Source organism: Excalfactoria chinensis, chromosome 4 (genome assembly GCF_039878825.1).
Source record: "Excalfactoria chinensis isolate bCotChi1 chromosome 4, bCotChi1.hap2, whole genome shotgun sequence".
Lineage (NCBI taxonomy): Eukaryota > Metazoa > Chordata > Aves > Galliformes > Phasianidae > Excalfactoria > Excalfactoria chinensis.
In genome coordinates this window covers 69,586,993-69,601,499 of record NC_092828.1, presented here as the reverse complement: position 1 = coordinate 69,601,499, position 14,507 = coordinate 69,586,993, and the positions used below count along the sequence as shown (strand labels likewise).

At 44.9% G+C, this 14,507-nt stretch overlaps 1 protein-coding gene across 4 annotated transcripts in view; it reads left to right on the top strand.

Moving 5' to 3' along the window:
• Positions 1-14,507, top strand: part of IL1RAPL2 (interleukin 1 receptor accessory protein like 2) — a 326,376-nt gene that overhangs the window by 4,784 nt on the left and 307,085 nt on the right. For 2 of the 4 annotated variants that reach the window (XM_072336404.1, XM_072336403.1), the window contains exon 2: positions 9,573-9,673. In XM_072336404.1, coding sequence (XP_072192505.1) covers positions 9,592-9,673 — 82 coding nt within the window. In that variant the 5' untranslated portion in view covers positions 9,573-9,591. Of the gene's footprint in view, positions 1-357; positions 455-9,570; positions 9,674-14,507 lie in introns of those variants that run through there. The other 2 variants (XM_072336400.1, XM_072336405.1) reach the window with 2 other exon arrangements.

The following is a 14,507-nucleotide window of genomic DNA, read 5'->3' as shown; positions in this document are numbered from 1 at the left end:
GGGAACTGCCGCAGCCGAAGCTGCTGGAGAGCGGCGCGGGGGCCTCGCCGTTCCGCGGGAAAGTCGGCGCGAAGCTGGGCCGGGAGGGCCGGAGGGCGGCGGGAGGTGAGCGGGGCGGACGGCTGCGGGCCGGGGGGGGCGCGGAGCGGCTGCGTCGGGGAGGTTTCCCGGTGTGTGGCGGCCCGGGCCGGGAGGCTGCGCTCGGCAGCAGGAGGCGAAGGAGGGCGCGGCTGTGGCTGCCGTTTGTGCTGAGGAATGTTAGAGGAAACGGTTCTCGCCTTTAGAAATCTGAGCATCGCGCCTTGCCGCTCCACGCAACTAAAACCACTGGGAGCCTGCGTGCCTGCAACTGCTGGCTCCAGCTGCATGTGGAAGGGATGTGCACGCGGAGCTGGGCAGGGCAGGCCGGTATCCCTGGGCTGCTTTGCTACACAGGTGCAGCGCAAACATCCAGGTGGGGCTCTCCGGTCCCGTGAAAAGGTTTTGTTTTGTTTGCACGCGCGGGGCAGTTCATTCCCTGACTGCACAGAGCTGTTTCTTGGAGAGAGGGGGGTGCACGTTACCGTTATCCACTTTAAAGCTACAGACAGCGGTGCCCTCTGTGCGGTATTTGGGGGAAAAGAAGCTCTTTTCTGTTCCTGCGTCTTGGGGTTGAGATGTGCTGCAGGACCTGGGGGAGGAGCACCACGGACCTGTGGAGCCGTGGTCCGTGCAGGCTGTGGGAGGGCTGCGGCTCAGGGCTGCACCTGCGTGTGTCCCAGGGGCGGCTCAGAGCTTGTGTTCGTGGTCATTACACGGAAAGCGCTTCCCAAGTGCGGGCATTCCCTGATCTTCAATACATTTGGGCTGTGAGTAATCTCTCACTTCAAACGGGCTCAAGCTGAAAGTATCTAGGAATGCTAAACTGCAGACAAGTAAAAAACAGCCTTAAGGACCTGTCTGGGACTTTTCTCCCTTCCTCTTCTAATGTGTGCCTCCACTGTTTGTCAGGGGGTCTTTAGAGCTGGAAGCGAGCGTTTAAACTCTATCACAAAATAAGGAGGCGCTTCAAGAGGCCATTTGCTTTTCAGGGTGTCTGAGGAAGGGTAAATCTTCCTTTCAGCACCCTTGAAAGGAAGACAAAGGGAAAGATCTCGCGCTTGTTGCAAATAATGAGAGTCCTGCTGCTGGCTTCGGTGGGCAGGGTTTCTTCCAGCACCTTTCTGAGCAGCTGCTGCTTGGTCCAGGTGAGATAGAACCTAGATAGAAAGGCTCTATCTATCTAGATAGAAGGGCAGGGGCTGTGCTGTGCTGTTAGGGGAGAAGCTGCATCTGAGAAACTTTGCAGTTACGTGTATATATTTGGCTGATCTGTTTCTTTCTGGCCTCCTTCTACAGAAAAAGCACTGCAGGAAGAGGGACTCCCCCCACTCCTCTCCCCACTGCTATATGTCACAGTAGTAATGCTGTTTTCTAGGGAGTTTCTCATAGTTCTCAAACTTGGGGGGGGGGGGAGGGGTGTTTGTGTGTCAACTAAATGCTTCTTTTCTCACATACAAGCACAGCACAACACGTACAGGTATAGGATGGCCTCTGGTTGGGTAAGGGACAGAAGCTCACACCAGGAATGTGTTCATCTCTATAAGGTAGCATGCAGCAGTGAAAGCAACTTGCCTTTTGCTGATGGCAAAGTGCTCCATCTCGCTTCCCTGGAAGGAGTAGAAGTGTATTTCCTAAGCAGTGTAACAGCTGGTATGTCGTCTTTTTTTTGCTAATTCAGTCTGCTTTGAGCATTATGTATTTGTTAAGGAAGCATGTGGCCACGAATGAGATCAAGGAATGAAATTCCAGGCACACCGCATGTGGAGCTGTATTCTTCTGCTGCCTGCTCCTTTGATGTGCGGGAGTGAACGTGGACCGAACCTGCCTTGAGATGTGCAACTGTTGTTGTGTGCGTGCTGCAGGGCTGTAAAGGTACGCAGGAGCAGATCGAAACTCAGTCTGGCTGGTGCTTGTGTGTCCGTCTTCTACGGAAGAGGGCAGGTGTAAGACAGTAAAAGCAGCCCTGCTACGAAAGCAGGGAACGTTTCAGCATGCAGATGGCAGCCCAGTCTAAAACCTGTGCTGCGATGTGCTGAGCACCTCCTTAAGCAGCCCTGAGGAATGCTATGGAAGCGTGTGGGAGGGGGAGAGGAGAGGGCGAGCTGTATTTCAGGATTGAGACCTCCCTTTGAACTGTCTTTCTCTTCATTTTTAATAGTGTTTCTACAAAAGCTGCTTGGGGAACAAGGTTTGGTATGACTATCAAAGAAGCAAAGCATCTAATCTTTGGGCTTAATAATGCTCTTGCATAGGCTGCTGTGAATTGGAAACCTCTCCTATGATCTTAGCACAGTGAGTGAGTTTAGATATTGATGTGGGTGAGAATGGACTTTTCTCATCACTTGTAATCTGACGGTATGAAATGTTCTCCTTTCGTGTCTGACACTGCAGAGGAGACTTGTGATCATCGGCTCAGTCTCCTCAAGCACTCCAGAGGCCGAGGCCAAGACCTGAGCTGCAGTGTTTGCTCTGGGTGTCAGCCAGCAACAGGCGAGCCAGAGCCAGGTGCAGCTCATGCTGTCACTGCTGCACGGGCTTCAGAGCCACTGGTACACCCTTAGTGGTCACAGTGACTGCTTGTTCTTTCCTTTCCCACCACCCCTGGAGAACTGAATCCCCAGGTTCAGAGTCTTTATGAGCTCAACAGAGCTCTTCCACAGACTTAAGGACTTAGGCCATGCTGAGTCTCATAATCTCTCTGCTTTCCCTGGTGCCCGTGTGCTGGTTTAGCTTTACAGGTGCAGACAGCCTTTGTGTTTTCTTCTCCCCCCTCAGTAGACATCTCTGCTGCCTTCTAGGTATTCCTACAAGGCTATGGTAAGAGGCTGAGCCCCATAAGCGTCAGCTCGCTGGGGCTGACAGTCCTTACATTGCTTTCATGTTGCCCAAGTTACCGTATTGATTAAACCACCATCTGCAGAAGTAAATAAACGTGGAGTATTAATAGCTCCTACACCAGGAGAAGAAAAAAAAGGGCTGTAAATTAATATATCCATTATGCTGACCTCATAAACCATGAGGGTTTGAAGTACAGTGGTAATTCTCCTCCCACAACATGTATTTCACTTTGAACATTTATAAGGGGCCTGGACTGCTCAAATTTAAATGCTGTGATACTGGACAAGTGTATCTATATATCTTGCGATGTGCAGTTAGCGTGTGGCAAAGTTGAGGCTGGAACCATGGTGTTCTGTAGATTAGAGGGCAGTGCTGAGTCAGTACATCGCGATGGCACGGCTGGGCGTGAGGCTTCAAAACAAATCCAACCCCGAAAACAGCCAAACAAAACCTGACTTTCCCTTTCTTTTTTCTTTTACTGTTTTTTACTACTTGTGGGTGCTGTGTTTCCTGCTGCAGGAGCTGCCGCGCTAAGTGAGGAATATGATTCAGAGACTGAAAATCCAATTTGAAGATGTAATGAACTTGAGTTCTGTTTGACTGAGTTGCCTAGGGAATCAAGGTCTGTGTGCAGTGGGAGCTGATTGGCCTTGGTCTGCCCGCCAGGGCTGGGCAGGTGTAGCTCTTCTGCTTCACTCCTCTGTTCAGATAGGTGGCTCCGGTTTTGTTACCTTAGCAGAGATCTGTGTGAGTGCCTTCATTGCGTGTCCAGCGCTGACCCCCCTGGTTAGTGCTTTGACTCTACTGACACTGGAATCGCTACCTGTGTATTACTGTGTAACCTCAGTATTAACGCCTAGGGGGTCATGCTTTGTATTGCTTCTGACGTAACTGAGAAGATTCTGTGTTTATAGAAGCATAGACCTGCTTGGGTTGGAAGGGACCTTTAAGCACCCCCAGTCCCACCCCATGCTGCAGGCTGGCTGCCCCCCAACAGCTCAGGCTTGGCCATGGGCACCTGCAGCTCTGGGCATCAGTGCCAGGGTCTCACCACTCTCTGAGTAAAGAATTTCCTCCTTGCATCCGACCTAAATTTCCCTTCTTTTGGTTTCAAGCCATTTCCCCTTGTTCTATCACTGCCTTATCGGCCCCCCTCCGGTATAAACTCCCTTCAAGTACTGGAAGGCTGCAGTGAGGTCTCACTGGATCCCCCTCATCTCCAGGCAAAAGAAGCTTCACACCCCATCACACAGATTGGTGTTGTGACCTTATCTGCTGTCTGCATTTTGTAACGGTTCCCTGTGCTCGCTCAGGACAGTACTTCGGTTTTAGCTTGTATTGCTTTCTTGCAACTGATGCTCTGTTGTGCCAATAAGAATCTCAGGCATTTTAGATGTCGTCTGGTTGTTACTGGTTACTTTCTGTTCACACAACCTGAGTACCGCCTGGATTGCTGCTAAGCCTACTGCAGCAGTGAATTTGTCATAGAATTACATTTGAAGCAGGAGAATTAGCCAGATGTGAATTTTAGGTAAGGACCTGAGCCCATGAAGCAGGGATGCCATGGGGACTTGGATCCAGCAAGGCGAATGCGGAGTGCGTGCTGCCTTGTAGAACAATGTTCTTTGCACATTTGGACATCTTAAGTGTCTGGTTACGATGGTGAGGATGTACAGCAGATTAGGCAAGATGAAATATGCTGTGATGCTCACTGAGCAGCAGAGTGAAGAGTGGTGCGTGACTCATACCAAGTAGAGCTGAAGGTACAATATTTGAACTAGCAGACGTCGCTGATTTTAATTCTTTTGCTGTGTGTGTGTGAGATCAGGGTGTCAACAAAAAGGGACCGGTGCCCACTGTGCATTGCTTCCACCCACCATGCTGTGAGTGCTGAAAACTTTTCAGTAATACACAGCTCAACATTTGGTGTGTTGGCAACAGAATGGGAGACCTGAGAGAGAACCCTCATTAAATTTGAAAACCTTAAAAAGCGGAGTGGGTAAGTGGTTTGAAAAGGGATGAACAGGAGTCGCCATCCAGCATACTGTAAAGATGTCGAAAGAATTGCTGTTGCCATTTCTTACTTTGTGTGTGGGGGGTGAAAACAATAATTTACTTCCCTGAGGTTTGTGAACAACAAAGCCTGACAACTGGAAACCACTCAAGAGGTGGGCTGCTGGTTTTAATGAGCACCTTCTGCATCACAGCTTCTGTGGAGGAGCCAGAACCTGCGGATCCTCACAGTGTGTCAGCAGATCTTGGTCTGTGCACAGGCGTGTGCTGAGTGCACACACACTGCATGTCTCTTCTTGCTTTCCCTTACAAAGGAACGCGGTATAAGCAAAGCTTGTGGTAGAAATTAGAGCAAAACTAAATTGCATGTAAAGCAGAGACTTGGGAATCTCAGCGCTGGGGTTTGTGAGGAATACTAATGTGCTGATTGCTTTCCTGTTTCTAAACACCTTATTGGAACCTGGACACTTGAGTGGAGTTCTTGGCAGTGTTGGATGCTGTTGCAGTTTCCCAAGCCTTGTTTCCTGAGGTCCCTGAGGAAATGCCTTAGTTTGTTGGTGCTGCTGAAGGCCATTAGGCAGCATGTGGAAATCAGGTGTTTTTTGTTGGTTTGCTTTTAGAAGAACAGGATTTGTGCTTCATTGCAACTTGGTACCTCCCTGTTTGCTGGGTGCTTACAGCAGAGGCCAGGAGGGCTGCCTGAAATCTGTCCTCTGCAGCGTCACAGCGGCACGAGGAGGGAAGGAATGAGTGAGAACAAAACCGTTGCATCTTTCTTGTCTCTCTCTGCTCCCTCTGACTTATCTTCATACAGAAGTCACCTGGTAGGTCACACCAAGGGCTGGATTCTTCCAGCCTTCTCAGGGAGCACTTTATTCTGCCTGTCTCTTTCTTCCTCTCAGGGATCTTGAGCCAGCTAGCTATAGCCGGCATTTCTACTTACTCATAGTAACATCTTCAGTCTTCTGGGAAAGGTCTTAAACATTGTTACCCTCTTCTGAGATGTATCCAGTAGAGATTCCTATTCAAGATGTGCAGGTTGTCTGATGCACGCTGTGCCTGTCAGCCCCAACATCCCAACTTCCAGGCATAGCGCAAGGTTAATTTTGTTGCCAACTAGGATGTGGGAATTGTACTTGAGTTTTATTTGACAAGCACGCTTGTTTCTGTGATGTGTTCTGGCCATCCCGAGTCATTAAGTTTTTTATTTCAGTTACATGGATCTTAGATGCTGAAAGTGTTTGAAAAGCTGTTCTGCACAGCAGTGGGAGGTGGGCAAAGAAGGTGGTTTTCATAACCATTTATAAAGAGGGGAATTTGCTGTGAAAATTATCTTTGGTCCTCCCACTTGAAATAAAGGGGTGAAGAGAAATAACAGATGCATATACAAACAATAGTTTTGTAGCATATAGATATCCTAAGTGGAAGCGTTTCCTATTTCTAAGGAAGCGTGTCTTTGCACCAGGAGAAGGAACTTGGGGATTTTAAAACAGCTGTTTCATGAACAGCTAAGTGAAAATGGGGAGGAGGAGATCCTGGCATGTAATGAAACTTTAATATAGAATTCTGTTAAAATCAATATTTAGAAATCTTACCAACTCCCAGCTGTAACCTGACTTCTTTCAAACCTGTTTCAAACAGGAGAGTTTTGTGCTGTCATAGGAGGTTAAATTGAAGATTGGTAGTGCCCTGAAGGCGAAGATTGGGTTCAGTTCTTAATGGGAAGCCAGAATTCAGGCTTCTGGGACAGTGCTGCAGTAGATGAAGATGCAGTGCATTACCTGTGGTGCAGGGCTGTCCCTGGTAGTGTTGTCAGAGTTTAACTGGGACTCTGGCAGTGCTAAAAATGTGGTGTTGCAATTGGTTGTTGGGAAGTGTAGTTAGTATTGAGGTGTGTCATTTGTGGCTGGAATCTCCTTCTCTTCATCTTTTGAGATGTCTCTGTGGCTATCTGGAGTCCCTCATTCTCCATGCATTCTATGGGCAGTTATTTCTATCAAATCCTATAAACATGGTCTTAGCTTTGACTATATGTATATGGAATAAACAGCCTAAAACCAATAAGAGTGTTAGGCCCTGAGGCTGAATTTCTTTTTCTTTATGGTAAACAGGGTGGGTAACCCCTTCCAAGTTTGTTTCCATTTCATGTGGATCAATAGGTGTCCTCCCAGGGACACAGTGTGAGTGCTTGGCTTTTTGCTGTAGCTGTGGTCTAGGTCAGTCCTACTTGAAAGAAAAGCCTCAGTTGCAGAAAATGGTTTTGAATAATGATTATTGTATCCCATCTAGTATCTCTACAGAATAGCAAAGTTTTACTCACGTTCTTCATTAGATTGTAGACACTTTCCCTCTTGTTTATTTCCTAAAGTGCTGGGAAGTGCATGAGATACCGTCCTGAGTCTCTGGGCCATCCCTGTGCCTGATAGGTGAGTGTGTGGCTCACTGGAGGGAACTGTGAGGCTGGCAGATATCATCAGGGGGATATTCACAGCCTCAGCCCCTGACATCTCCTCCCAGCAAACAAAGAGATTTTGTCTTGGATACTTGCAGCCCTGCATATTATGACTGCTCCTTGCCTTCAGCTGGGACATCTCAGTATGGTGGAATAGATTCTTGACCTTTTCCTGCTGTGTTTTCATAATATTGCTAGTGCAGGTACAGGCAGTGACTGCTTTAATGAGGCCTGGGCTTCAAAAAGCACCTGTTGGTGCTGACAGAACCCAGAGTATCTAGTGTGAATGTTGCTTGGCAGAACCCGCTTTGAGTTTTTGAGTTTATTTAATGCAGCATAGCCCATTTGGGGGTGAAGCTGAAGGTGAGGATGAAGGGGCCACGTGAAGAAGGATCCTGGAGTTACATACCTCCACTGTAATAACCAAAGGGAAGGAAGGAAGTGGAGAAAGCAATTTGCAAAGCTACACTTGAAAGTCGTTCTAGCATAACATCATCATTACAATTATCTGTCAAAAGATTTAGTTCAATTACTTTCTCCTCGCTCTCTTGTCAAGATGGCCTTGCTCGTTTCGGGATTCTGGTACTCCAAGGAGAGGTTGGGGAAGAATGAAAACGGATTCTGCCATTAAGCACTGTCAGACAGCCTTCAGTGCGTATCGCTCCTCGAATATCCCTTCAGCTCTTTAGTGTCATTACTTGGGGGAATCAGTAGGCAGTGAGTGCCCAGGGGAAGATAAAATGCAGCGAGAAGGAATCTGCTGCCTTTTTGTGGCTTGCAAGGCAGTAGAGTGAGGGGTGAAAACTTCAGATATAAGCAGTAATTTTGAAATAATTGAGTAACAGCATAATTGCCGTTGTGTTAAAATTGTATGTGATTCCTTAGATTTTCTTCACACAACAGTAGGCTGGCAGTAAAATGACAAAGGAAGGATGTTTGATGTAATAAGCTCCAATTAAATGGAATGATTTCCAGATACCTGCAGGACGTGATGCTCTCCTGCTGGCTTTTCACATGGAGCCTGTGCTGGGGGCTGCCTCTGCCATTTGGGATGCCTCTCTTTTATTGCTCTTTGCCTTGGCTGCCAATGCAGGTGACTGTGCACCTTTCTGCTTAAACAGAACTGCCATAGAGAGTCAGCTGATTATTTGGACGCAAATAAAAACTTCATACTGATCTAAGTAACTGGTCTGTATCCAAGAGTAAGGATCCTGATCTGAGTTCTATATCTGGTATGGAGATGAATTCCTGGAGTCTAAATATGTCAAACCATTTAAAGTCCTGTGTCTTCATGCTAAGCATGTATTTGGGGACTATAGCTTCTAATTAAGCATCTCTCTCCTTTTTCATTTAGAGAGAAGGATGGGCTTTGCTGGTTTCGGTTTCACCACACCTGCTTTTTCATTGCGCATAGGGAACCTCACTGTGTTCTAGCTAATGTTTTCTTGAATGACCTTGCACTTGTAAATGAAAACATAACCAGTTCCAGTAATTACATACAACTCAAACTACAATTATAAACTAGAATTGTTATTATTTTTAATTATAATACAAAGCAGATGGAACCAGCCTCTCCTGTGAGTTTTACTCTCTTTTTAATAACAGTTTCAAGGCTTGGTTTCATTGATTTCTGGTTTTTATTCAGCCATCTTCATTTTGTATTAGAAATTTCTGGAGTAGCGTCATTTCATTGTAGGAGCTTTCACAAGGTCACCAGTGGGGAAAATAAGGTTTCTAAGAGAAATGGCACCAATAACCTACGCTTACATTTTCCCAAACAACGTGAAGCTTTCTTTTAAAGTACGAAACAAAGTGAATTATAATTGTTGTGATTAATCTTCTGCAGCGTACAAAAATCTGTCGGATTAAACTCAGATTGTTTCAAATAAAAATTTATCCTTTTTTTAATATATTTTATTTTTTAAGCAAAATAACCTTTTTGAGATATCTGAAAAACAAAACCAACATCCCTTGGTGTGGAACTCAGAGGTAAATTATTCATGGATGGTTGCTTTGAGCCACGATGTTTTCCTACCTCTGCATTAAAAAGCAACAACAACAAACCTAACAGATGTCACCAGGTTAAGCATTGCCCTGTACTGCCTCTTTGAGGAATGTTTCATTGTAGCTGCTGCATTGGTGTGGTGAAGACCCGTGATTCAGACTTCATACTATGTTTGCATTTCAGCTGCCAAAGAAAGCGAAAGATGAAGCCTCTTGTTCTCTTGGTTCTTGTGATCTGTACTGTAGTCAGCATGAATCTGAAGCTCGTCTCGAAGAGAAATTCTGGTAAGTCACAGAAAAAAAATGTTTTTACTTTTGGATCTGGACTTAATGCTGGTTGAAACAAGTGTTTTAAATGGCTGCTTTTGTTTTGCATATATACTCGTTCTCTTTTGGGGAAAAAAAAGCCCTCAAACGATCTGCTTACCAGATGTTACGGGATGAGTTTTATCGCTGTAGCGTTCTGTTGATGTGTCTTAAGCTATCCCGAAATGTCCTTGTGTTTTCTTAAAGGAAATAAAAAGAAGGAAGAAGAGTGTTGATCGGTTTGAGGGTCCTTTAAAGACGTGATGAATTTGGCATTGTTTTAAAATCCACTGTTGTACCCATGCTAACAGAGTTTCTGAACTCTAAATGTGGTTCCTGATGATTGGGTTTACTGTATGTTGGAAGGTCATCTTCTGAAAAATCATGCCAGAAGTATGTGTGGTCATATGTGGGCTTAACTGGGAAGAACATCCCTGGGTACAGCAAAATGCTTTCTCTGATTATTCTGGAAGCGAAAGGTAACAGGAGCTGGTTTATGTTTATAGCTGCTTTTGGAATGCACTAATAACAACAGAATGCTTCAAGGAAGCATTGAACTGTCTCCCCTCTTCCAGAGGGGAGTGAGATGGGTGATGTTCCATCATTAGCTCTCTGAGTGCAAAGTGACTGCTGCTCTGTGCAGCTCTCCCTGCACACTGTGAACAAAGTAATCTGGAAACATTTGCCTTTTTTGAGTAATCTCAAGGATCTGGGCAGGCAGGTGGGTTAGCACCTGTGTTACATAGTGGTGTTGTTCTTATGTACGTGAACAGGTAACCAATACGGTGCTGCCCTTCTGAAATAACTCCTGTTGTCATAGTGCATGTACCCTATATCCATTCCCTCTGTGAAGATACTGCTCTCTGCAACTTGCATGCTACATGCAGTACAAACAGAAATTATTGGCTTGGTTGATGTGGCCGGTTTTAAGTTTAATTTCTGTATTGTTTGGAAAAGGAGGAAAAGACTTTTTTTTTTTTTTTATCTGTCCATAATAAAAAAAACTGTATTTCCTATCTCAGGCTGAGAAAAATTACTCTGTGAATCACCAGATCTTAGGCTGAATTCTTTCTGAGCTCAGTGTCTGAATGGATGTTGCCAAGTGAAACTAGTCTACAGTCTTTCGGCATGGTAGTTGTGAGCCCTGTTTGCCCTGTGAGAGCAGGCATGGACATCAGGATTTGGCTACAGCGTAGAGCTTGATCCAAAGCTTGCTAAGGGCAGGGGTGTTTTTGTTTTACAAAACTGCTATTACTGACCTGGCTGGGAACCCCTACGAGATCCATAACCTGTGTAGTTGAGCTGCCTTGATTCACTGATGCCAGGCAATATCACCAGCTGCATGGAAGGGCCTTTGCATCTCCTTTATCAGAAGTACACATCTGTAGAAATAACGTGTCTGTAGTTATAGCATCATTCAGCTGATAGTTTACCTTTAATTATATTTTAGTGTATTCTATTACATATAGCTGCTTTCTTTGTTTGACTCTGCAGAATGCCTTGTTTTATTGGCAGCTGTTGACAGTATCAATACAGGTTAAATACTGGTAGGAAAAATGCTTTAATATGTTAGCCTGCTTATGGCTAAACGTAGCCCACAGCAGTGAATAGCTTGTTCTTTTCATTTAATTGAGCTAGTATATATTCAGTATAAGATGAAGGGGAGAAAGCACATAAAGTAAAAACAGTTTCCTTGCAAGTATGTGATCATGTAGTTGGCTTTCACCTTTTAATATTCATTCTCTCTTGTGCTGACTTTCAGATTGCTGCGTGGAACAAACTATCGATTTTTATTTTCTTCTTCCAGTACATTGTGTGTGAAACACATTTTCTGTTTCTGTAGTTTCAGCACTTGGACTGAAATTGATAATTCGACTCCCTTTCAGAAAGCGGTCTTTAGATATGAGGTGCTGTCACTTGATTGCCTGGGCTCTCACTGGGTGTTGTGTTGTAAGGGGCAGGTGCTCAAGAGGCTTTTGAATTTTAAACTCTTAGTGTTTGAGTAGAAGAATTGGAGACAGAGGCTGGATGCAGGCAGAGGAAACACTGAGACCTTGTTGCTTGGTGGGGTGATAGTTCCACACTGGTGCTGTGGTTCTACAGTTGCATTTTATTTTATTTTATTTTATTTTATTTTATTTTATTTTATTTTATTTTATTTTATTTTATTTTATATTTATTTTATTTTATTTTATTTTATATTATATTTATTTTATTTTATTTTATTTTATTTTATTTTATTTTTTATTTTTTAAATAAATGATGTTTTTGATACAGGAAAGTGAGAAGGGGAAAAATGTCTGTGGTGTTTTGTGTACAGCTGTTCAGAATGGCAGGATGTCTGATAGTGGGGAGGCTGGTTTAGTGGCAGGGGGATGGATGGGGTGCCCAAACGATTCCTCATGGACAGGATCTGTGGAGCTGTGCTCGGGGTGGGCAGTGCAGCTGTTTGTCCTGCTGGCTGTCAGTGCTGGGATGTCTGAGCTAGTGAGCATCCTTTAGATGGGAAGGGAAACCGTGCAGACATTTCTGTGGAGTGATGTGAAGCAGTGCGTAGAAAGTGCTGATGCTGATGATAAAGACAGATTTGGGCTACTAGGGCAATATACCAGCAAAACTGGGGTGTCTGTGTCTTCTTTGACTTATGCAGACTGGCATGTTTCTGAGCACTATGTAGAATTACAGCCTGAATGAGGAAAAACTAATTAGTGATTAGTGTGGAGTACAAGAGCAATTACAAAGTTGATTAGCGTGTGTGCAGTACCACATAATCCATTATATATTGTTTAAAAGGTAGGGAAAATCTCAAGGGGTGAATGTGAATAGAACTTGGGATGCAGCAATGAGAAGGTGCAGTGTTATGTTCAGGTACTGCAGAGGCCTCCCTGAGACAGTCCGAAGGAAAGCAGCGTGTCCAGAAATGCTCTATCATCAGTCAAACTGGAGTTGCCTTAAAGGGAACAGGGGTTTGGCTAGAAAGATGTTGGTGGAGGCTGATGGGGAAAATGTTTCTTTGTTGTCAAGGAATGGAAACCTAAAAGGGGGAGAAAGTTGAGGCTGTGAACTTGAAGTAGCAAATGCAGGTAGGACGCAGGTGTTGGCCGACAGGCAGGAGGAACTGAGGAGATGGAAGGGAGCGGAGTGCCTATGATGTCAAGAAGAATGTGACAAAATGGTGCTTCAGCTGATGGTATGGAGTTAAAATTTGCTGAAGAAACAGTCCTGTGGGAAGGAGGAAAAAATCCCAAGCAAACCAGAACTGAAATAAATGGTCTCAGGTGCCTTTACTTGTCCTTTGTTATAGACCAGGGTATTCTTGTTTCCATTTAGAGATGACAAACAGGAATGCATGTGAGGGCTGCAGAATGCTGCTAAAAATGACACAGAAACTTGTACCGCAGTCAAATTGTTTGGCTTCTTCCCACTTCAGGTGCTGTGCCAAAAGAATTAAAATAGGTGAGTTAATTTAATTATGCTAGTCAGATTCTTCTTTACATGCAGCAGCTTCCAGATGCTCCAAAAGAAATCTGTCATGTCTACAGAGTAATGATTACTGTTTGTGGTGGGGGCAGAATAGTTTGCCTCGAGCATCTGTGTGAATGTAATGTTGATTTAGGTTTCTCAAGCGTTTATTAATATTAAGAAGCCTTTTGGAAAGCTGCAAATCATCCTTTTTGCCTGCTTTGAGAGGTGAAACTGAGCAAACAGCTAGTGCTGGGACTGCTGCCCTAGTAATAACCTGGAAAGGCATTACAGGTGGAGGTTATACAAATAAACTGAGGATGTGGGAGCTGTTAGGTTCCCAGCTGGTAGGGATTTCCGTTTAATCTGATTAAGTGACTTCTCTTTCCAAGCCTTTTGGATGTAGTGTTTTGAGTACTCATAGCGGGGGATATAAAACCAATTAAAAATCATTGCATTTCTTAAGCAAAAGATTTTTTCAGATTATACATTCTGTTTGACTTACTAGGCATAATTCCATTAGTGAATAATTGATGCCATTTATCGTTGCTGCATTTATCTGCTGAGCTAAAATACCCCCCTCTCAGCATGCCTGAGCTCCAGAGGGCATGCCTGCCTTGTGCGCTAGAGCATGGCAGGCATCCCTGAGGCTTCTGTACGCCTCTGGCTGCAGAGCTGGGAGGAGTCTTGCTCCAGGTTGACGGAGCTTAATTGACTCAAGCTTGGCACTTCTACATCCTTCGAGCTGCAGAGCCAGAGTCTTGTGTCTTCTCTACATTGTGTCAGGAGCTCTTCACCTTCCTACTGGCTGTCTTTGCTCTAGCCTGGGATTTCCCCCTGCTCCCTTTTGAGAAGACTGGTTATTTCTGTGGTGTTACTGTCTGATCATTTTGGCTCTGAAAAACTGCAGTGTATATGGAAGCGGGAATTACCTTTGCTTCAAAGGTGATGTGTGGATTTGTGCCTGGAGTGGGATATTCTGGAGGAGCCAAACTCTTAAAAGTCCATCTCTCTTGCTGGAATGAGCCCCTAGAGGAGCTGCACTGTGCTCACTCGTTTGTGTTTGGTTTTTGTTGCAATTGCATCTGCCCAAAGAGCTGACTTCTGCCCATCATTTAAAATGCATGGCTGTGAGTTCTCCCATTTTCTGAGTTATGAGTGGTGGGAAAGAGGTTTTCAGCTTTTCCTTTCTGCAAATCATGCAGTAACACAGAGGAAAATGGGAGCTTGTCAGCAGTGATCAGTGTGCGCCAACCTTTTTTTCTTTTTTTTCCCCTGAAAATTGTAACTTACAGCTTCAGCAAACAAAAATAAGTCAAGATGGATGTTGCTGTAAGCTGTCATCGAGGCA